The sequence below is a fragment of the Pholcus phalangioides genome, unplaced genomic scaffold (assembly GCF_987345545.1).
Source record: "Pholcus phalangioides strain wild (caught in Gottingen) unplaced genomic scaffold, Ppha-v1.0 ptg000014l_1, whole genome shotgun sequence".
NCBI classification, from domain to species: domain Eukaryota; kingdom Metazoa; phylum Arthropoda; class Arachnida; order Araneae; family Pholcidae; genus Pholcus; species Pholcus phalangioides.
In genome coordinates, this window is record NW_028301607.1 from 3,782,392 (window position 1) to 3,806,174 (window position 23,783).

General features: G+C 42.7%; 1 protein-coding gene across 1 annotated transcript; it reads right to left on the reverse strand.

Moving 5' to 3' along the window:
- Window positions 1–9,206: 9,206 nt before the first annotated feature.
- LOC149077994 (uncharacterized) lies at window positions 9,207–15,072 on the reverse strand. The gene is made up of 3 exons (XM_089241424.1): window positions 14,674–15,072; window positions 14,246–14,303; window positions 9,207–9,647 (listed from the first exon to the last, which is right to left on the reverse strand). Exons 1-3 carry the CDS (start codon window positions 15,070–15,072, stop codon window positions 9,289–9,291), a joined length of 816 nt encoding a protein of 271 aa, XP_089097550.1. The 3' UTR covers window positions 9,207–9,288.
- Between the last annotated feature and the right edge of the window lie 8,711 nt (window positions 15,073–23,783).

The following is a 23,783-nucleotide window of genomic DNA, read 5'->3' on the forward strand; positions in this document are numbered from 1 at the left end:
GGTGTCAACTGCCGATTCACAGCTTCTCCATAAACAAACCAAAATTTATAATAGTCAGCATGAACTATTATATGAACCAAAAGAAAGTGGTTTGCAGTGCCATCTATTAGGCATAATTAAATTCAACAACGTTACGTCATTTTTATCAAATATTAAGGTCAAAATAAATTTCGTTTGATAGTCCTTTAAGTAATTTTCTTATGGATAATTACAAAATTAAAAATTTATATAGTGGTGGTGAGAACTTTGTAAGTCAATACAGGCAGCTTTATTGGCAATGCCTCAGTGAGAGTTGATGGTCGCTCCCTGGGTAAGTTGCAAAGTTGATATTTTTCTGGAGAAAGTGAATGCTCTCTTCGGGGAACCCCGTATTGCGAACTATGTTTGCCAGGGTTAGTGTCCCCCAGCGTGACCCAACACGCAAGGGTAAAAGGCTTTTATCCCGGGAGGGACAGAGCCTGGGTCTTGTCTCTTAGCCCCCCCCCCCCCCCCATGATGCTCTAAAGACGACCCTGCTCATTGCGCTGGGAAACGACGAAATAGGTTGTTATTATAATTATATTCACTGATAGATTTCCAATCATCTATTCTTAAGTATAAGGGGGGTCCTAGGATAATTCCGCCCCAACAACTTCAAAATATTAGACAACTATTCTTTGATTCTCTCCAAAAACTGTGTTGCCGGCATTCTAAATTTTCCCCCAAGGGACAGTTGCCCCCACTCTAGTTCAGTCCCTGTTTTAAACAACTATATTGCCTTTGGACTGATCTCTAAGTAGAGATTTTTTTCGAGGATTAGTTCGTCCTGGACTGGAGTATGCTGTAAGGTTTTGGAGACCATACCTACAGAGGGACATAGACTTGGTTGAAGGGGTGCAGAGAGTCCTTGTTGGCACACTGGGCTTGAGTTATGGAGATAGACTTCATTTTTTGAATATGTTTATGTTGGATGAACGCAGGTGTCGAGGAGATATGATCGAAGTGTTCAAAATTTTCAATGGGATGGATAGGATGGACCATGAACTTTTAGTACACCGCCAATCGACTGCTTTTACAAGGGGACACCAGTATCGATTGGTGAGGGACAATGCAAGGTTATGGTGTCGCAGGGAATTTTTCTCTAATAGGGTTGTTAATAAATGGAATAGCTTACCCCCGGAGGTGGTAAATTGTAACACAATTGACACGTTTAAAAAGAAACACGATAAACATGTTGGGGTAAATCGAGAAGCTCTGTCCATACTTAAAATAAGACAACCATAAGTATTCTTTATGGGCATTGTATAATATTTTATCATGTGTATGTATTGTTTATAATTTTTATTAATTGCATTTTTAATTGGGTTGCTGTATTTTTGAAATATCTGACATCCATATTTTTATGGGCATTTTGCCTGTTGTGGCGTTGTATTTGTATTTGTAGAGAATCCAAGACTAGAGCTCGGTGCTTCGCACCAACCAGTGCCGTCTTAACGCATGGGCCCACCCGGGCACGGCCCAGGGGCCTCAAGAGAAAAGGGGCCTCACGAAAATGAAATGTGGTTGAAATTTCCGAGAATTCATCACGTAGGGCCTCAGAAAAATCATTTGGCCCGGGGGCCCACGATGCTCTTAAGACGGCCCTGGCACCAACTAGCAACGGCTTTTATAAATAGTTAATAATTTTATAATAGTGATACCTCGGTTTTCGTCGGTAATCCGTCGGAAAACAATCGCCGAAGCCGAGGCAATTATTTCCATATGAATCAATGTAAACCCATATATTTCATTCTAGACTCAAAATAATACCAAAAACACATTTTATAGAGAATATAGTGTTTTATACTTATTAAAAGCAATAGGAATTTAGTATAGAATGACTATAAATGACTTTGAATGAACATTATTAGAACATTTACATTTTTATACATTCCTGAAGAATCTTCTAGGAGTATGGAAGACGGTGAGAAAGAGACAGTGCCGCTTAAGGCATGGGACCCGCATGGGCCGCTTCAGGCAAAGAGGGGCCTCAAAAATGAGATCTGGTTGAAATTTTCGAGAATTTGTTTGGTAGGACCTCAGAAAAATCAATTGCCCCGGGGTGCTCTTAAGACGGCCCTGGAAAGGGGTGCAGATATTATTGTTTGGAAGGGGGGAATCTCCCCTCCATTAAGACCTTGGGTATCGAGACATCATCTGGGGTCACTTCCCTTCCTGTTATTTTGACACGAGGACCAGCTTCAGGGTCAGTGCACCCATGGCGCTGAAGAAAACAATTCAAAGAAGTCAGTTTCAGCCGCCTCTTTAAGATTTGCCTAATATTTGCAATACACATTATCATTTAAAAAGTTGCGGACACGGTCTACTACTACTAACCAGACATGCAGCTCGTCCATATTCCTCTGCGGAACTTCTAACGAATTGGTACATGTTGGAATGTGCGTGTACGTATAGTACACTGCCTAAAAAAGGCATTTATAATTTTTGGAAGCAAGGAAATATAACTAAAAACGAAGGTATTAAGGGGGTCCAAAAACTTGCTGAAAAATTGGTTGCACGATTTCCATCTACCGATTTAATTATGGTTTATAATAACTGCATTATTATACAAATTAAATTCATTTCAAGAACAAAACAAAGTATTTGAGGTCCTTCAGGTCAATTTCGGGGCCACCATTACCAGAAGCAGGGCCCGAAGAGAAAATGATGTGTGGGGTTCTTTCGAGTTGGCAAGGGGCCCACTACTATTATTTTTTGCTAACTTTTCCAACACACCGCTGCCTCTTTTGAGGATCCGTAACACGACCTGCACTTGCACACAGGAAGAATATCCTTGTAGCAAGTTTTGTATATAATTTGTAATGTAGTTTTGGAAGTGGAAATGTAAATATTGTCACTGGATTTTGGTTGAAAATTTGCGCATTTAATTGGAATATCAATCAGTTTTGTCGAAGCCCATGTCCCACTAACTCTCCAATCTGCTCGTATAAAAGTCAATGAGAACCTCCACTTCCTTTGTATCCATACTTGCAACTCATTGCATAATCCACAGGTGCCTTTGAACCATGACCACATTTCCTAAATAATCTTTTTTGCTTTTCTGAGTTTTAGGTGTTGCTCACCAGGATCAGGTATCTAACTGGAGACCAACATGTCCCCTTGGTCAAGGGGGATCAATCATTGTTCCCAACTCTTTTGGAGGCCACTGGTGCCAGGTCGGGCACATCAGGAGGAAACACCGTTCCCCACTTCTAGAGGAAACCCTTGGTGTCTGGATGGGCCCACCAGGAGGAACCATCGCTCTCCAAACGTGCAGGAGACCCTTGGGGTGTCAGGCTGGGGGCCCACCGAGAGGAAGCACCGCTCCCCATCTCCAGAGGAAGACCCTCGGTGTCTGGATGGGCCCACCAAGAGAAATTATGTTCAACAACAAAATACTCCCCACAGTCAACACTTATATCCTTTGTAAATATCTACATATACTCTGAAATGTGCCTAGGGCGGGCGATGCGCTGTTTCCACAGCTCCCTCAGCTGGTGTCCATTTTTGTAAGTACTGATTGTAAATATCTTCATATAATCTGGAATTTGCGTAGGGCCTGCGATGTGCTGTTTCCACAGCTCCCGCAGCTGATGCCCATTTTTGTATGTACCGATTTTGAATTCATTAAACAGTCCTGGGAGACCATGGTCCAGCCGAGAGGTGAGCAGAGACCCACTGGGTTACCCTGATGGAATGGTCTGGGGGAGTCAGATGCTTGGAGGGGGCGTTGCCCATGCAGTTGTCTGAGTCTCCGGAGTGTGATTGGAAGCCTTTTTTACGCTTCAACCCACCCCCTCAGGGGTAGCAGGCAGTAAGTCGTCCTTTGACAAGCCTGGGTTGATGTCGGATGGAACTTCCTTTTTTGAGGTAACGGAAGTATGTTGCTTTGTATCAGTCCGGGTTGTGAGCGGTTCTATCTATCGATCATACTTCTGAGGGCGACTCTAGTCAATTAAATCAAATACCAAAAAATACAAAAAAAAAAAAAAAATAAAAAAAAAATAAATAGCTATGGTTGTTTGCAGTGCAATTCAAGTAGGCTTCGTGTAAAATACGGGAAAAACCAGGACACTTTTGACCGAAAGTCGGGACGGCCAAAAAAATATAAAATACCGGGACTGTCCCGGGAAATACAAGACGAATGGTCACCCTACTGCAAATTGTTTATTACAGCAGTATGTGTTCCACTTGACCACCACCACAAGGGAATAACACATTGCAGCTCTCTGAGTCACAAATCCAGCAACGTTTTGTTTGCGTGAAAGAGATGCGCTTTCTACCGTCACGTTTATGTGAGATGGAGCAACTATGACTATAGTCACACTGCTAATGGTCTGGACACACATATCCGCACAGAGCCCGACACGTGCGTCGGCCGAGGATAGGTCATCACACGGTCAAAGAATAATTCTTTGCTAAGCAATGCAGCCGTTCACCCACATCTCAGCACGGTAGCCGAGCACGGTCACCGCACCGCGTTCACACCATCACCTTATGTGAAAATATAGGAGACATTTTAAATTTGGTAAATTTTTTGGTACATTTTGGTACGTTTGGTACATTTGAAATCAGACGCAACATGTTAAGCCATAAATGCTCAACCCATGTCCTGTGCTCCAAATGCGGCCTTCGTAAGCATTTGATGTGGCCCGTGACAACAAAAAACAAAACAAACCTCTCAAGTGGCCTCAAGCGTATTTCAAAATCACTTGAGCGACTATCGGCTCACCTCCAGTTCGCATAAGTGGATCGTGATATATTTGCAGATTATCCTATTGAGTGAATGCTCCCATCGGGGAACCCCGTATGGCGAACTATGTTTGCCGGGCCGGGGGGTTAGTATCTCTTATCCTATTGAGTGGTTAGTGACACATTTCCAGATCTCTCGAATGGCCCGCGGCACGCTTGCAGATCACTTAAGCGGCACGTGCCACTTCTTTTTAGATAATTGTGGGGGGATCGAGTCTCATTTCTGGATAACTCAAGAAGCCCGCGAAATATTTCAAAACAATGAAGTGGCCCACACCTTCCAAAAATTTCAGCACCTTTATGCTAAATATCTGACAAAGCTGTTTCAGCGACTGGGACTTTGGCAATGAGTGCTTTAAATTATTATTGAATACTGGTGAGGCATTATCATTGAATCAAGCCCCGGCAGACTAAACACCCCGATTGTTATTGATTTAAATATCCATTCGCCATCAGCAGAGGAGCCAATTTTTAGTTTAGAAGATTCCGCGTTCACACACACAGAGTACGCTCTTTCGTACAATATGCTCAGCAATCGACACAGCTTCGTTAAGCTAGCAGTCAGCATACGGCAGCGACACGGGCAACACACGGAAAGGTGTGGTCTGAAGAGGAACGAGCCGAGCTACGGCCAAAACTGACGCCCAAGCTACGGTCCCGGCACGGTGCGGATATGTGTGCCCAGACCTTATTTCGGTCAAGGCATTCCCGACACAAACGTTCGGGGGAAGTCAAAATCATTAGCAGGCGTTGCAGGTTCCCATGGAATCCTCGGTCCCCCCCACCCCCCCAGATTTGACACCGGCAGACTTCTGGTTATGGGGATATTTGAAATCCCGGGTGAATCGATCCGGCCCATCCAATCTGTCGGAACTACTACTACTAAACCATACATGTACCTCGTTCATATTCCTCTGCGGAACCTCTAACGAATTGGTACATGCGGGAATGTGTGTACGTGTAGTGAAACCTGACGTAAAGTTTGTTTCTGTGTAATGCTTGTTATGTGTAGTGCTGCCATCTGTCACCAGTTTTTCCTAATACGAGTGAAGTGTAATGATTGAATAATTAATCGTTGTAGGCCTGTTGCTCTCTGTGGCGAGACTTTTTAATGGGGAGATTGGCTCGCATTTGCGCCTCGAAGTTGGGAACCACGGGAAACCAACTTCAGCCGACCACCACTATGGCGACGGTGGGGTTCGAACCCGGATCCTCGCGATGCGAGTCCGTCATTATGACCACTCGACCACCACAGCGGCAATCTGTCGGAACTGGAAGATGCGATCCGCCGAGAGGTGTCATGTATACATCCAAACCTGCTGCACTCTGCCGTTGCTAGATTGTGACTAGTAGTGGTGGTCATGTGGAACACATACTATTTGGAGGCATTCTGTTTGTTATTTGCGTATCTTTACTTCGACTTGAGTAGGCTAGCGCCACCTATCGGCTGTTTTTTTGAATCATTTATTTTCCTGTCCTAAAAAAATTCCCGTGACCTAGCGATGCTAACCTTGCAAACCGTTTTTTATTTCGGTTATTTTTTCCGGTTTTTAAAGTTTCTACGGATTTTTTGCCCACCTTGTATTTGTAATTACTACATATTTGGAGTTCAGGGTTATATATATTTTATAAAAAGAAATAATGTTATCATGCGTTCAAATTTCGTTCCTAATTCCCTGTCAGTGGAGGCGCTGTATTTGATCGTTTGATCATTTTTCGTCGCACCACTGTCATTTTCTGCACACGAGGGCTCATTTTAATCCGGGACCTACAATTTATTGCCGATTCCGAACGGCAGGATTGTTTTTTATACTCATCGATGGGTTGTCACGTCGTCGTTTCTGTTGTACCCCTGCGTCAGGAGTATTTCTGACAAGGACGAACCGTGTATCGAACTCGCGACACCTCTAAACACCCTTTGGTACTTTAGGCGAGTATCTTATCGACCTGGGCCACCGCGTCCAAGGACGCGCTGTATATATTTTGTCCTGTAGCTGCTAGCACGGCCTTTATCTCATCAACCGTCCGTCGTAGAGGTATAATTCTATTTTATGAAATGCTCAACCGGCGTTCAAAAATTACCCTGTACCAGTTTTGAGAGTGAAAGTACAGTGTGTAACAAAATGAAAAAAAATCTAAATTTTTATACGGTCCCCTTTTCCTCTAACGTCCAGCTAGAAAGTTGTTGCGCTGCATCTCTTGAAACTAACACAAAAAAATTCCATGTTTCTAAGCGCAATATTCACAGAGATATTCGAAAAACGGAGGAAGAAATTTGGGAAAGAACAGCGTTAAATGCGGGAAAGATCTTTTGTCCGCATTTAACGCTGTTTTTATCTCCGAATTTCCTGTTTTTCGAATTCGAATATTTTAGCCAATATTGCACTTAGAAACACGGAATTGTTTTTCGTTGGCATCAGGAGAGACAGCGCAACAACTTTCTAATTGGAAGTTAGAGGACAAGGGGACCGTATAAAAATTTAGATTTTTTATTTTTATTTTGTTACACACTGTACTTTCACTCTCAAAACTGGTACAGGGTAATTTTTGAACTCCTGTTGAGGATTTTATAAATTAGAATCATTGATTTAGGTAATTCATTAATTAGGTCATCATTAATTAAGTAATCGTCATACACCTCTGCGACGGGCGGTTGATGAGATAAAGGCTGTGCTAGCACTTACAGGACACACTGTATATTGTGTATTTAGACCATTCTGAAATTTCTCCCACTTCAACATGCCAACTTCTTCTTACTTGCCCCACAAGTCTTTTCCACACTTTTGAAATCCCAGGCTGCGGTCTCCGGCCTTTATGTGCCACTGGGCGGGCGCAAGTGCAATTTTTTCTCTCTAGTCATAGGGTTCAGCTAGACATTTTAGTAAAACGGCCTGTACTTTGCATCGAGTTGATCGATGTCTTCATGGGGAAAACGACGCGAGTGATTCGATACTTGCGAGCATGGGGAGCAGCCATTATAAATCTTTGCTAACTTTTCCCGACACAACCCTGCCCCATTTGAGGTAGCGGCAGTGCCACCCTAACGCGTGGGCCCATCCGGGCACGGCCCGGAGGCCTCAGGAGAAGAGGGCCTCACAAAAAATTAGATCCGGTTGAAATTTTCTAAAATTTACAAGGTGAGGCTTCAGGAAAACCACTTGGCCCAGGTACCCACGAAGCTCTTAAGACGGCCCTGGGAAACAATCGGAGTGGCCCCTGTATAGTCAACGGTTGCAACAACTGCCCTTATAGGTTAGCCATGAGCCTGGTCGGCTAATGTTCTAATACGATTGCAGGGCCGACACGGCCCTTCAACATGGGGCACAGACGCACATCACCTGTAGGCCACGAGTGGGGCGCGAGTTTTTTTTTATACACATATGAGCATATATACTCATATGTGTATAACGTTTTAAAAAATACCGTTATAGGAAAAATCTCGTTTTAACGAACACTTTTCCAATTCCCCCAGATAAATTTGCATAGGAACAACGAAAAGACCTGGAATTCCTTTATAACGAAATTTCGTTTTAGCGAAGTGATTTCTTCGGTCTGTAACTAGTTTTCGTGGGCCCCGCTCGTGGCCTGCAGGCGATGTGCGTCTCTGCACCTGCCCATGTTCCCCCCATATCTTTCTATTGATATATCATTTCATGTACAACAAGTGGGGAGGTGTATGAGGTCGTGCTGCTGGTTGGCTTGGTGTGGGTGGTTTGCTGGTCTTGGATTTCTCCACCGTGGCCCACGTCTCCTGAGACGGACCAGCTTATTTCCCCTAGTGGGACAGACAGAGCGGGGGTCACGGTTGGTCTGGTGGTGACCCTTCAGCAGTGATAAGCTTACTATTTGAATGAAGCTGTGAACCGGGCCGTTTCCGATTGGTTAAATAAACCATCTACAGTTTATAGATCTGCTATAAATAAAGCTAGGGCCACACTCATGTCCAGCCTGATCTAATAGTAAGTCGCAAATGTTTGCTTCCAATGGATGGGGGGAGGACTTTCTCTCCCCCTCCCCATCCCTCTACAATGAAGCACCAGTGGCATAGGCTGGCTGCACACTGGCCCAGCCTGGCTCAATGTTCGTTGGCGAATATTTGCTCCCGGAACAATTTACTACGCCAATGTGTGTTGTGACTATTGTCGTTCTTCGACCAATGTGTAGCCAGACCGATTGGAAGATCGGGAAGGAAGGCGGTTTTATATATATATATATACTTAGACACGGGCTGGAAGGTCACGGTCGTTCTATTCGACGAACGTTCAAATACTTCCCAGCCTCTAACATTTGACGATCATTGCCACACTAATCACCCATGATCAACCTTTGAACGTATTAGGCCAGACTGAACACGAGTGTGGGCTCAGCTATCAGGTATAAGCAACTAACAAAACAATTTTAGTTGTAAAAACGTGGAATTTACTTGATGCGTTGCTCATAAGCATCTACGGACACACGAAAAATGCTCAGTATGGATACTAAATTCACTAGAAAACGGGCCGAAACGCTTCTAACCAATCACCAAACATATTGACAAACGAAGCCGACGGGTCTTGCGCAGTCGAAATCGTTCCACATGTAGTCCATCTCGGACATGATCTGCACGCACTGCTGGGTTCCGCCGCTGTCGTTGGGCTGGTCGGGACCCCACATCTGGAACTTGTCCGCGTCGAAGAGGGTTCCGTCGTCGAAGAAGAATATCCCGTTCCTTTTCCTGAGCCCGATCCAGGCCTGGAGTATGTTGCCCTTCTTTATTATGTTGACCATGGTTTCGTGGTCTTTGAGTGTCTTCGGCATGGCCAGTACGGCCTGGTCGCTCCTGCACGCGTTGTAGGCTTCTTGCCAGGATAGCGGCGTCTTGTTCAGCTTGAATTTCACTATGGACAAAAAAAAAAAATTTGTAATGATTAACACGAAAGGATAATAATTGAATAAAAACTTCGGATGTTTCCCAACTTGTTCGACGTTGCCATTATCTTTCATATAAATTTCAGTCTTAAATATCAAACTCGAAGTACAGGGGTGGTTATAAATAAACTGACACTACTCAGACATATGTAGCGCCCATTCTGATAGAGGTATTTTGATGAAAATTGGTATATTGCATAGGCGTTGGAACCTAGGGGGTGTTAGGCCATTTGAGCCCCCCCCCCTCAATAATTTCTGAAGAAATAATGCGATGCCCCTTCTTCCTCCTGCGTACGTGCTTGAGTCCCGTACATACGGGACGATACTCTAATGTTTTTTTACATGTCGGCGCTTCTGGTATATAGGATGTATGGACCATGGAGGAAAAGAAAGATTCAATAAAACAAAAAGTTAAATTTTTTACCACCAGGTGAAAAAGTGGCACTGCTTCATCGCAGTTATAATTTTCCCGTGGTCTAAATAACGTATATACCAAGTTTCAATGAAATACGTTCACCACAACGGACACTATACAGGTGACAGGTCGGAGTAGTCACTATAAAACTAAGCTGAGTATAGTGACAGTTGAATTATACTGACACTAGTCCGACCTGCGTAGCGCCCGTTGGGGTGGACGTTGTTCGTTGAAACTTGGTGCATACGTTATTTAAGACCACGGGAAAAAGATAACTGTGATAAAAAAGCGTCTCTTTTTCACCTGGTGGTTAAAATTTGAACTATATTTTTATATATTGAATCTTTATTTTCCCCATGTGGTCCACATATCCCATATACGTACCAAGTTTCATCAAAAACTTGTCCAGTGGTGAAGGGGGAATACCTCCATCAGAATGGGAGCTACTTACGTCTGAGTGGTGTCAGTTTATTTATAATCATCCTGTATATGTATCAAACAGTTTAGCTATATCACCTGTCTTTACCAGGGCATGCCCCCAACAAGGGAGAAGTTGAGAAGGGGGCCTGTACAGGGACCCCGGACGATACTCTCTCTCTTACTTTTCGCACTATAAGTTTACTATGGCGAGGGAGTAAAAAATCTGATCTGAGGCCCACCATGATCATAGCATTGGGGGGGGGGGCATTCAAGTATTTCGTCAACAGATTTTTAACCATTTTTGACCCCCCTCCCTCCCCCTTGTCAGCAACACTCCAAACCCCTACCCTTTATCAGAAAAATTTCGTCAGCTCTGCCCCCCCTCCCCTTAACGCATATAGGGATCGAAGACGTATTCAGGGGGGGGGGCAAATATGGCTCTCGGCGGTTATCTGACGTGGCCCGCCACCTCAAACCAAATTTTGCAAAAAATGAACTGAGTGACACATTTCCAGATCACTCAAGTTATCCACAACAAATTTACAGATCACTTAAGTGGCCCGTGACGTAGTTCACAATCACTCAAGTGGTACGTAGTAGATTTTTAGATCACTCAAATATTCAAGTGGCACATTTACATATCACTTGAGTGACCCGCGGAACATTTACCGATCACGTGAGTGGCCCGTGGCACCGTTCCAGAACACTTAAGCGGCCCGCAGTGCAGTTCTACATCACTCAAGTTACCCGCAGCACATTTGCATATTATTAAGCTATATCCGCGGGCGGTAAATTCAAAGGGATGGAAAATGTGAGGAATTAATAGCCAAGAATGTTAGTATAATGGGGAAATGGCGGCAAAATTTGTATAAATCCCAATAAATCGGGCCACTTCCCAAGCAGCAAGGGCCTAGGTTAGTGAGTGACCAGAAGATTGGCCGAGATAGTTTGCAAGCTCGTGAGTGTGCAAAAGAGTGACTATGAGTGAGCAAGAACGTGAATGGCCGAAAGAGTGACGCACACAGCTAGGGTCCAGGGGCTATGGGAGGGTGCTGCCACACTTTCCCAACAGATACCCTTTATGTTAGAGGTTCCGTCAAGAATATTAACGTGGGTAAATCTGTCTGGTTCAAGCAAGGGACCAGGACCTACAGAGTGACATAGAGAAGGCAAAAGCATGCGAATGACCAAAAGAACGAACTAGGGCAGTGGTTCTAAAACCGGTGCTCCTCAGGGGGTTCCGTGTGCACTTTTGAGGGCCCCACGGCTGCTCAAGGAAAATGAAATGAATCAGTAAATTTTATTTTAAAAAAATCAGGCATACGGGCTCCGCCATAGAAATTATTTACTAAAAAGGGTTCCGCGAGTCAAAAAAGAAAAGTTGAAAACCGCTGACCTAGAGTATGTGTAAACGTGCAAATGATCGAAAGAGTGATCTAGGGGGTGTGTGCAAGATTGTGAATGACCAAAACAACTGCCTTGAGCACGTGCAAGCGTGCGAATAACCAAAACAATGACCTAGAGCTTGAGTAAACATGCAAATGATCAAAACGGTGACCCATAAAGCAAGGGACCGTGTCAGTGAGCGACCAAAAGAGTGACCTAGAGCAAGTAAAAGTATATGAGTGACCGAAACGATGCATAAGCGCGTGAGTGATGAAAAGAGTTACTTACAGAGTGTGTGAGCAGGGCCGTCTTAAGAGTATCATGGGCGCCCGGGCCAAGTGGTTTTTCGGAGGCCCTACCTGGTAAATCCCAGAAAATTTCACCCGCATCTCATTTTTGTGAGGCCCCTCTTCTCTTGAGGCCCCCGGGCCGTGCCCGGGTGGGCCCATGCGTTAAGACGGCACTGTGTGTGAGTAATCAAAAGGGTAACTCAGAGACGCAAGTGTACTTGCAGGAGTAGGGGGAGGGGAGGCCAAGCGAGTTCGCCACAGGTTGGAGAATTCGAGGAAAGAACAGTGAAGAAAATTAGACTAAAATGGGAGAAAGGCGGAAAAATTCGTACAGCCTACTGGTGGAAAAACCATAAATGCGCCTTTGTGTGGAACCTAACGTGAAGTTTTCCTCTGTGTAATACTTGCAATAGTGCTGCCATCTATATTTCGAACCATGGGTGAAGTGTTGTGACTTGTTTGTTGGTAATTATTGTCTATTCGAAGTCTTGAACATTGAAATCTAAAACAACCTGATACGACTTCTGCACATCAATTGAGATAATTACGAGATAATAAAAAAAAAGGTATCAAATATATCTGAAAAATACTGACTTCTGTACATCAATCGAAACAATTATAAGATAATGAAAGATATAAATTATATCTGATAGCAGTTGTGGTCGATTATCCATTGGTTTACTTTATCCATTGTATTTTTTTCACAGCTCGTACGAAGCTGTACAATCTAGGAGGTGAGCAAGTCCATCGTGTCACAGTCAGTCATGGCCAATTTTCTGAATTTTATTATTACATATTTCGAACGGAGTTTGTGAAATTTGATGTTGTTTTACACTGTGCAGAGCTACTGTCGGACCCCGTTTTAACGAACCGTAAGAAACCGACCATTTTATTCGTTAAATTGGGGGGGGGGGTAAAAATGGATCAGGAGCAATTTAGCTCCCGGAACAGCAAATTTTAAAAGCTACTTACCTTGAGGTTGTTATTACAACTTATTGCTGACGAAAAATTGAAAAATATCTACAGTAAAATTTGTCTTCAACGGAACCTGTATTAAGCGGAAACCTGTCTTTAAAGGGGGAAAAAATCGTGGTTCCGTGATTTCAATGCCAAAATACACATTAAAACCTGGATTAAACGGAACCTGTATAACTCGGGAACGGAAAGGAAAATTGCACACAAATACTTCGACTGTTTTGCTACCAATTGACCAAAAAGGGTCATACAAAATACTAGTTCTTCTATCGAAATTTTTAATGCAATGACTGCTTGATGCGAGTTCTACTTCACCCCCATTAGATTTGTAAAAACCTTTACTGTACTTGATGCTGTGGTTTTTGAAAAGCCACATTTTAGTGAAACAGTTGCTTTCTGAAATTGTAACAAAATTTCTCGGTAAAGCAGGCTTTTCTACGAGAGAGAGTGTAATGGTTAGATTTCTAAATGGTATACCATGACTCACACAAAATTGTGTGCAAGCTGCTTTCTGTGATCGCAAGTGCCGAGCGGGGCGAAATTAGAGGAAGGCGATGGGGGGAGGGGCAATTGCTCGGGTAGCAAAATTTAGGAGGCGACAAATTTTAAGTGGGATTTTCATCGAATTTTAGTTTTCGGAGCAGCGAAATCATGTCTTCCCCCCCCCCTCTCACTTTTACAAAAATCCTAGTTACGGCCCTGATTTGCTGCCATAAATATAGACGTTAGTGTACAAAATTGAACCTGACACGACAGATATTGACACCCTCATATAGAAATGTCCTCTCCACTTGTCAATACATTATTTATTGAAAGACTGGTTATTTGTGGAGATGAAGATTGCAAGGAAGAAAATTCATCGGAGGGCAGTGATGAAGTTAAGGGAGTCACGGGTGGGAAAAGTTTGGTGATCAGTGAAACCGGAGCAACTTTCTTTCTTTCAAACCGAACACGGTCCAAGCTCTATCGGCTTTAGCCATTGCCCTTGAAAACACCGGAGAAAGTGCCCCGAGTTTAACCAAAAAATATATATAATATATATATATATGTTTCAATATGAGTTTGTGTTAGTGTTACTTACAGCATTTCGATGAGCACCTCCCTTTGTTTTCACATTGTTTCGACCTTGCGTATTCAATCTGTGAGGAAATAATTAAGATGGCATCACAAACAAAGGCAACATCAAAATTATCCAGTAATTATCTAGGGTAGGTCTGTTTTCAGACCATAATTTAGCCCAATGACTGACTTGTCAGAGATATACATTGTGTTTCATGTGTGCCAGAGGCACCGACATGAAGAAAATATTGAAGGAATATACGGAATTAAGCCCGTACGCAGGGAAGGAGGGGGGTGCATTACATTGTTTTTCTTCAATTAATTGGAATCAGCCCCTCACGACATTTATTTTGGGGATGGGGGGAGTCAAAAAACCTCAGCTTCCAGGTTTCGGCACCAATGATGCGTGTGTATTTGAGAATTATTCTCGACCTCGTGGCATGTACTCACGTCGTCGTCGTGGTTGTCCACCATGTCAAAGTAAGTGTATCCAGGCGCCACCGTCAAGTTCTTGTCCCCGTCGCAGACGTAAGTGTTGAGTATCTGGCAACTCCCGTCGTGGCCGTAATTGACGGCCTTGCAGCGGTTCTTCTTGGGGCCCCTCATCCGCTGGAGGCACTGGCTTATGCACTGGACCTTGTTGGCCACGTTGACGACGACCATCGGCTTGGCGTCGAGCTTCTTGCCGTCCCGGTGCGACGCCCCACTGTAGGTGCTCGAGAACCTGGTCAGTATCGGCGGCGGAGTCGTCGGCGGGGTCGTCGCGGGTGTCGAGACGGTGGTCACCTCTCCGACCAGAACGGCCATCAGGGCCGGGAAAATTATCGACAACAACGACGTGGTAGCCATCCTTTTGAGTATTTATTTGTTGTGAATTTCCATTGCCCTCTCTTCAAGCTTGGGGTGAAGTAATTGTATTTGGCGTCACGTGAACGGTGTCAGAAGTGGGCGGTTTTTGTACTGACGCCACCCTCACTACCGTCCACGACAGCCACCCGATTCGAGCTGTCATTTTGCGCCTTTTCAGAAAAAACTCTCACGTTTCCAGCATAATTCCTGTGAGTGCTATGAGGATAATTCCATTAACTCTCTCCGGTGATAATTTCTGCACTGTGTGGAACCGATTATAATTACTTGAAACGTTACGTATAAGCTCCCCTTACCTTCTAATTCTGTAAATTGACCGGTGATCGGTGAAGCGTTCCACGTTTTTCATAGATTTTTGGAATATTTCTGAGGTTTCGGTCATTCTCTCAGACCGTCGCTGTTGATTGATGGGCTGTCCGTGCCTTTCGGGCCGATCCCGTCCATATTAATTAGAATTTCTATTGTTTGAGAAAACTTCTCCATACTCTTAGGCGAGAGTTATGGCGGATGCATAGCAGGGCTGGACACATCTTCAAAAATTTACATGCCCGGTCAGGCATGTGATTTAAGTGGGGTTTGTGCATGTAAATTTTCCAAAAATACACAATATTTTAGATTTTTTCAGTTTGCATGTACTATGAAATCTTCTGCGTCTCTAAATGTATTGAAGTTTTTGCACTACCTGTACTAGAAATATTTTTAAAATACAGGGTTATTATGATTAAAGCTCCCGTACTCTGAGTATTTTATCCTCAAAAACTGCTAATCCGAATACAGCCAAATTTTTAGGATACCTTAATGAGACCATGAGAGAGAGATTTATGAAATAAAAAATTAGTTCAATTTTCAACCACCAGGAGAAAAAGTGCCGCTTTTCTATTGCATTTTACATTTTTCCCATGGTTCATATAGTGTATATATTAGGCATCAACCTGTTGCTCGCGAGCACTCAGAGTGCTCGATTTGGTGCTCGCAAGCACTTGATCAACGTTCCAATTAAACACCTTGTAGAAATTGCATTCACGGATTGAAGCCATCCTAATTTTACGCATCTGTATGTCAAGCATGCCGTAAGGGTGCTCTTCTTTTCATAACGCGTACAGGCAGTGCTCGCGACTAGAAAAAAGGTTGAAGACCTCTGGTATATATACCAAGTTTCAACGGGCTACGTGTACCAGAACGGGCGCTATATAGATCTGAGCAGTTCCAGTATACTGACACAACTCCGATCTTTGCCCGTCCTGGGGGACGTATGACATTGAAACTTGGTATATACGTTATATGGTCCATAGAAAAAAATAAAATTTAATAAAAAGCGCCACTTTTTCACCTGCAGGTCAAAAATTGAACTATTTTTTTTAGTTCATAAATATCTCTTCCCATGGTCTCAATTAAGATATCCTAAAAGTTTGTCTGCATTCGGATAAGCAGTTTTTTGAGGAAAAAAAACTCAGAGTGTGGGAACGTCAATTATTATCACCCTTTATTTTTAATATAAACTGTTGGCAGGCTAACTGTTTAGCAATATATGCCAATATTTTCCACCAAAATGCTCTTTTCTCAAAATTTTTTTGTGTTAGATATAAGAGACATTTTTTCGAACGCCACTCATTCATGTCTTGAAACTTTGTCTCTCAACACTATGGCATTTCATACTTTGATTCGAGGATATGCTACTAAACTTATTTTAAAAAAAAATTATGGCACATAATATGAGTAAATTTTGGCGATTATTGAAAAAATTGAATGTTGAAGTCAAAATTCGAGAAAAAAAATAACCAATTATTAAAATCCTGAATGCTCGGGACTGATTGTATAAAAATATCCATAGTATTTGAGAGAGAAAAATTGAGTGCCCACTCAATTGATGCACTAGAACCACAAAGAATAACGGACACAACGCTCCTTCTCCTCATTTATGCTGTCCTCTCTCAACTTTTCTCCGATTTTTGAATTCGAATAGCTCTGCGAATATTTCAGTTAGAAACTCAATTTTTTTTTTTTTTTGGGCATGAGGAGAGATCGGGCAACAACTTTCTAGATGTAACTTAGAGGACAAAGGGACCGTATGCAAATTTAGTTTTTTTTTTTAATTTTGTGACACACTATATTTTCACTCTCGAAACTGGTAGAAAGTAATTCTTCAACACATTTTGAGCAATTTTTAAATTGAAACCACACCTCCACTACTAACGGTTGATGAGATAGAGGTCGCATTAGCACTTACAGGACACCCTGTATATTACAATTTTCTCTTTTTTTTTTTCGTATTCGCTTCCAATTTTTTTAAATGTTGCAGTTGCATTGGTAATATCGAACTTCCAGGCTCCTTTAAGCTACGCCCTAACGCAAATGAATACAGAAAGACAATAAAGTTCAAACAATAATTGAAATTATCGGTCTCGAGTTGGCTTCCAATTGACTAATTAACGTACGGGATTTAACTGAAATGGAACAGAGAGAGAGAGAGAGAAATATTTTCAGTGGAAGTTACCTCATAAGCAAATACTAAATTCATTCTTAACTCAAATGATACTAGTTTTTAGCAAAATAATATGGCAATGAGAAGTATCGATGCCGTCTAGAGCAGTGTTTCTTAACCTTTTTTTGCCCGTGGCCCCCTTTGAACCATTTTTTTTTTCTCGTGGCTCCCCTGTCTTACCCAGAGTTTTCAACCCTCATCTAGAAGCAAGACACTTTATACGTGTTGAAATGATTTTTTTCAGTGAATTTATACTGAACGAAAATTTTGCAAAGAAAATTGGCCTCCAGACCACTGGCCTAGAACTTATTGATCTCCCCGCTAGTCCGAGTTCTATCAGGACCGTCTCAATATCATGGCCCCCCCCCCCTCCTTAGGCAACGTGATGCTATGGTAGTCCCATACTTTAGCTGGAAATAACAGCCTACATATTCCCTACTTATTTTCAAAATTAATTGCACTATACAAAATATCATAAGGTCGGGTCACTTATGGGCATGAGGCCCCTCACAAGAGTGGGACTGACAGAGCTACAGCCCGGGGCCTAATATGGTTTTCATCTTTTTCTTTTTGTTTTTCATACAATAAATTTCATATAGGGAAGGGGGTCTGAAAAATTTAGCCCCCATCCTAGGGAACTTGTTGCAAAATGTAGGCGGTGAGGCCTGGGTGGGTCCATGCCCTAAAGAAGGTCCTGGTTTTGTTGGATTCTCTGTTTCACTGTATAAGTGTTAGTCACTAATATAAAATCTTTATTTCTTCACACCTTAATTTTTCTTCTCAGCTCTCAAAACCACCTGTCGTGGCCCCCTTGAAGTATCCCAGTACCACAAGGGGGCCATATGGCCACCGGTTGAGAACCACTGGCCTAGAATATTCTAAACCTTTACTTATTATATGAACAAAAAAACTCTTCACTTTACTAACCACAAGGAGTATCATAATATAGCTTTCCTTCTTTTTTACACTTTCTTCCACCCGGCAAAAATTCAGAATTAACGTGCTGCCATCTATCAGTAAAAATATCTAGCGAAGCTCGATTTTATGAACCTCCAATTTATATACGAACTGCATGTTTTTATGAACTAAAAATTTCTGGTCCTAAACACCATTCAATCGTCTTGCCGTTTATGAACTATTTTTCACGTCCGTACGGGTTCGTAAAAACGAGCGATGACTGTATTTAGTTTTAGAAAAACATTGCACAAAATTTAAACCAAAATTTGGTGCTTTGTTTGTTTGATAAACCTTCCAAAATTTCCCACAAACGCTCAGAAATTTCCCACATGGAGCAATTTAGCTAATTTTCCCCCCACGAATATTGAAAATTTCTCACGAGTTACCATCATTAATTCAGATAATCAAACTATTTACAGCCATGAAGTGTCCAAGAAAGACTACTACTAACCCACACACGCACCTCGTCCATATTCCTCGGCGTAATTTCCAACGAATTAGTACATGTTGGAACGTGCGTGTCCGTGTTGTGAACCTAATGTGAAGCTTGTTTCTGTATAATGCTTGTTATATAGTGTGCTGCCATCTGCCTTCTATTTTTCAAAACTATGTGTGAAGTGTAATGGTTGATGATTTTACCGTAGTAACCCGGTTGCTCTCTGCGACGAGACTTTTAATGGGGAGATCGGCTTGCATTCGAAGTTCGGAACCACAGAAAACCAACTTCAGCCGACCACCACTGCGGCGACGGTGGGGTCCAAACCCGGGACCTCGCGATGCGAGTCCGTCACTATGGCCCAGGTTGGCTAGGTTTTAGAGCATATGTGAATAACGGGAAGAAGAAAGAGCTCTCGTCAGAGGCGGGAACCCCTCCCCCCCCCCTAATAAAAAAAACCAATCTGAAGAGGGATTGCAATATTTAACGGGGAAAAAATGTACTTATTACCGAATATTATGAAATATGCAAAAAATGCCTTAAAATTTTGAAAATATGCTCTATGACGTAAAAATAGTGAAATGTGCATGAAAAATTTAAACGGTATGTGAAGACATAAGAAATCCGAGCCCTACCGATGACAATAATCGAAAAGATGATTTTGGAAAGAATTCAGTAAGATGGGCAGCACAGCGATTGCAAACTATCGTAATTAACGGGGGTAGCAAAGCGGGCGCACTCCGTTCTGTTTCAGCAATGACGTCACACAAGACGTTGACGCAAGGGGGAGGGGGGGGTTCTCAATTTTTTTTCTCCACCAGTGGCTTGCCTTACCTTGATCAAATCTTATCCGCGGCTCCAAAGAGAGCAGTTTAACAAGGAATCTCTTCGAAAATCTTAAAACTCTCCATTAAAGGTTGGAGGCTCACCAGGACACCGCGTCACACAGTTTGAGAACTCGTGACATAGGCGGGTCTACATAAAAAGTTTATTTTTTTACATTTTTTTATATATAAGCCCTTGCAAAAATTTATTACATTTTTAGCAACCGCACGTCACTTGGAAACATTTTCTAATTGAAGATATGTTTGCAGTCAACGTTTGAAGAGAGAGAGAGAGAGATCTACACCGGGGGGACCGCAACTGGAAATGAAAATGTATTATGTCGCCCCGATCCCCTGTCAGTTCGAATCGCCGCTGTGGTGGTCGTGTGGTCATAGTGACGGACTTGCATCGTGGGGATCCAGGTTCGAATCCCACCGGCGCCACAGTGGTGGTCGGCTGAAGTTGGTTTTCTGTGGTCCCCAACTTCAAGGCGCGAATGCGAGCCGATCACCCCGTTAAAAAGTCTCGCCACAGAGAGCAACAGACCTACAACGTTACAAATACTCAATCATTACACTTCACTCACAATTTGAAGTATAGATGGCAGCACTGAAATAGCAGACACAACACTAGCTACACACACAGACTGTTAGGTGCACTCACTTTGTTCCAGACTCTGCCACGAAGCTGGGCTGGAAGAGATCTCGGCAACGGGATAAGTCCGGTGGCAGAGACCCTGGCATTCATTCATGTCATTTCGAATCAGAAATATCAAACTCGGCGCATTAGACCAACACCACCTATAGAACAAGGCCTATAGAACGAAGTTTGTGACGTCAATGAAGAAGGCCATTTCACCTTATTGCCATTGGATATGCTGCAAAAAAAAAAAAGGTAAAGATATCGCATGCGTCGGCCTGCTGTATCCAATAGGTGAAATGGCCTTCTTCAGTGACGTCACGAGCTTCTGCTATTTGCACTGTTAAAATTTAAAAAAATTTGTTCCAGAAAAATATTGACATCCATGGATGCTTATGTTGCTGACAGATGGCAGCGTAATGGAAATCTGTTTTTCAGGGGGTATTTTAACATTGTTTTAAATGTTTCGTAGGAAAATCTCGACACGATGTGAATCTGAAAATCCTTTTGCGCGGGGACCAAACTCGACGGGGGGGGGGGGGGTCGATGTGTGCTAAAAGATATGAAAGTAGGGTTTACACATATTCCAGAGGTCCGAAATGAGGAGCGCATATTTGACAGTTTCATTCCCCCTGTGTATGTAATATTTTGCAAAGCTCTAAAATTGTTTTTTAAATTTTCGTTTAATAATGTCAGAAATCGGACACTGGCCGGCCAGTTTGCGAAGTGCCCGTTTATCCCTGGCCAAAGTCCGATAATAATAGACGGGATCATCGTCAAGTTAACGTATTTTTTCGTGATAATTATGTACAGGTTAGTTATGGCGACCCATCAAACCGCCGTCACGATGCGGTAATCATTTTTTCCCCTCCAAAATTTGGAAGGAAAAAAACTGTATGCTGATGTAATTATTTTTATAGTTTATTCCTCTGAAATATTTCTCTCGTCAATTGAATCTAATCCAATACAGCTTCTACATGTAGAGATACATCACACTTTGGCGATTAAGATATATATACATTTGGCTCTTTCTGGGCCGTCTTACTTCAGCCAGGGATCTCCTGCCACTTCGCAAAATTTCCGGCCAAAGTCCGAAACATTTCTACAATTCGAACTTTACCTAAAACACTTGGTTAATTCGCGAAGTGGCGGGCCCCGTCGCGAATTGGTCACACTTCGGGATGGATATGTTAATGTAGGGCAGCAACGTATACATCAGATGACGCCACCATTTTGACAAAGTCCAATAATAATTTTCCAACCTAAACAAATAGGTTCTACTATCTTCATTCGTTGCTTTATTGCTATATATTCGCTTTCTCACGGAAACGTCTCCCCATTTTCTATCTTTCAGCATAAATGGGGAGTCCATTCCTGAAAGTTCTGGGATTTTACCTGAATTGTACCCTCACCTCTCTGGAAAAAACATTTATTTTCCCTGCCTTTTCTTCAAACACATTCATCGCTCCATCTCCCGCTCATCCAGAAATATCCGTAGTAAATTTCTCAAGCCTGTACTCGTGAGTATTATTGGAGGCGCCAACGGCTACGGGGTAGTTGCCCGGTTTAACGCAGCCAAAGCATTATTTACCAACATCAACACTACCTATAACTCCTCGACGAGATCTATTTTACGGTTTCCTACCTCGACTCGTATCGATAAACTCAGAACCTTGCCTAAAAACCCTCATTCCAGGACTCTATTCTCTTCCGAATTAGTTTGGTTTATCTTGCATTTCTGCTACTGCCTCTTCCGCAAAGGGTAATTCAAATATCTTGTCGATTCAGGCTTTCGTATCTCCGTCGTTGGCGAAGAAACTGGAACATTTCAACAATACCATTGGTTTTTTTCCCATATGCCCATGGTGCACCCCCATGTATCCCTCTTTGGTCGTGGATACCCATGAATATACATTTTATATCTGAGGGTTTGTATTTTCAAAGATCTCATTCGAATATCCCTTATCAATCTATGTTCCAAGCGGGGATTCTCTGTCGCACCAAGCTCGAATGATCGCTACAGATGCATATAATCTTCCCAAGTAGATTGTGGGGGCCTTCTGCTCAGCTACCAAAGTTATCAGGTCTTGGTTTATCCATAAAGACAGGGCCGGATTAACCATTAAGCAAAATAAGCACGTGCTTATGGCATCAGTACAGAAGGGACACGACAAAAAGGTATCAAATGTACGATTCTTTTTCAGCATCGATCATCCGATAGAAGATCCTAAAATTTTAAGAACACTTGATTGTATAGTTGAAGATCATTATCACAAAGGATGGCACAAAAGATGAGAAACTAATAATATTGCTAACTAGACTTCACGTTATTGCTGAGTTTTTCTCGATTAGCTTTTCACAATTTTCAGAAAGTACGCCCAGGGCTGTCTTAACATTATCATACGCCCTCATACAAAGCGATTTTTCTGAGAGGCACTACTACCTAGCTAAAAATTCCTACCTACCTATTTGCATATTTACTCTTGAAAATCGGAACCAGATCTAATTGTCACTTGACACCCCGGAGAAATGCCCAGATAGACCCCATGCAGTAAACCAAGTTCTACAGAATAAGGACGTGATTTTTGTTGGTTATTAGTGGATCAACTGTGTAGTTTGATCTATAGAAGTAAAAGAAATGCTACCAGGTGTAAATTACAAACTTGAGAATCTATCTAAGAGAAAAAATACCCAATATAAGGGTGATTCATCAGAAATCGGATACCTATTGGCAGGGCCGCAACTCGATACTTGGTTAGCCAGGGCAACCACTCATTTAGGCACCTCCCTCGTAATGCTGAAGGATAGGTGAAATTTGCGCCCCCTTTTGTGATGCCCCTGGAACACCAGACCCGCCTGCCCCCCCCCCCTCACTAGTTGCGGCCCTGCCTATTGCTAATATTATGTCCATTCTAAGATTCAATGGATTCTCCTTGCAGTGTCGTTACAGCCTTTATCTCATCAACTGTTCGTCGTAGTGGTATGGTTCTAATTTTGAAAATTCTCAAAATGTGACCAGAAATCGCCCTGTATGAGTTTTGAGGATTAAAATACAGCGTACACAAAATAAAAAAAAAAGTGTAAATTTTTATATGACTTCCCCCCCCCCCCCGTCCTCCAACTTTCAATTTCGCCGGGATTACTGGAATTACTCAAGTACTGGAATTCCATGACCCCTATAAAGGTGAGCTGACAGGCAGGATCGTCATAATAGTATGATAGGCTCCCGAGCCAAGGGATTTTTTGGAAGCCCTACCCATAGGCGGAGATAGACTTGGAAGTCTGGGGTCATGATTATTATTGCTGGGTGGGTGGGGGGAGGGGGAACACGATGATGATGATGATATCAATTCA

Coding starts and splice junctions, on each gene's coding strand:
- LOC149077994 (XM_089241424.1), bottom strand. CDS start 15,072: ATGGCTACCACGTCGTTGTTGTCGATAATTTTCCCGGCCCTGATGGCC. Junction 14,304..14,673: donor TGGACAACCACGACGACGAC/GTGAGTACATGC, acceptor ATTTCCTCACAG/ATTGAATACGCAAGGTCGAA. Junction 9,648..14,245: donor GAGGTGCTCATCGAAATGCT/GTAAGTAACACT, acceptor TTTTGTCCATAG/TGAAATTCAAGCTGAACAAG.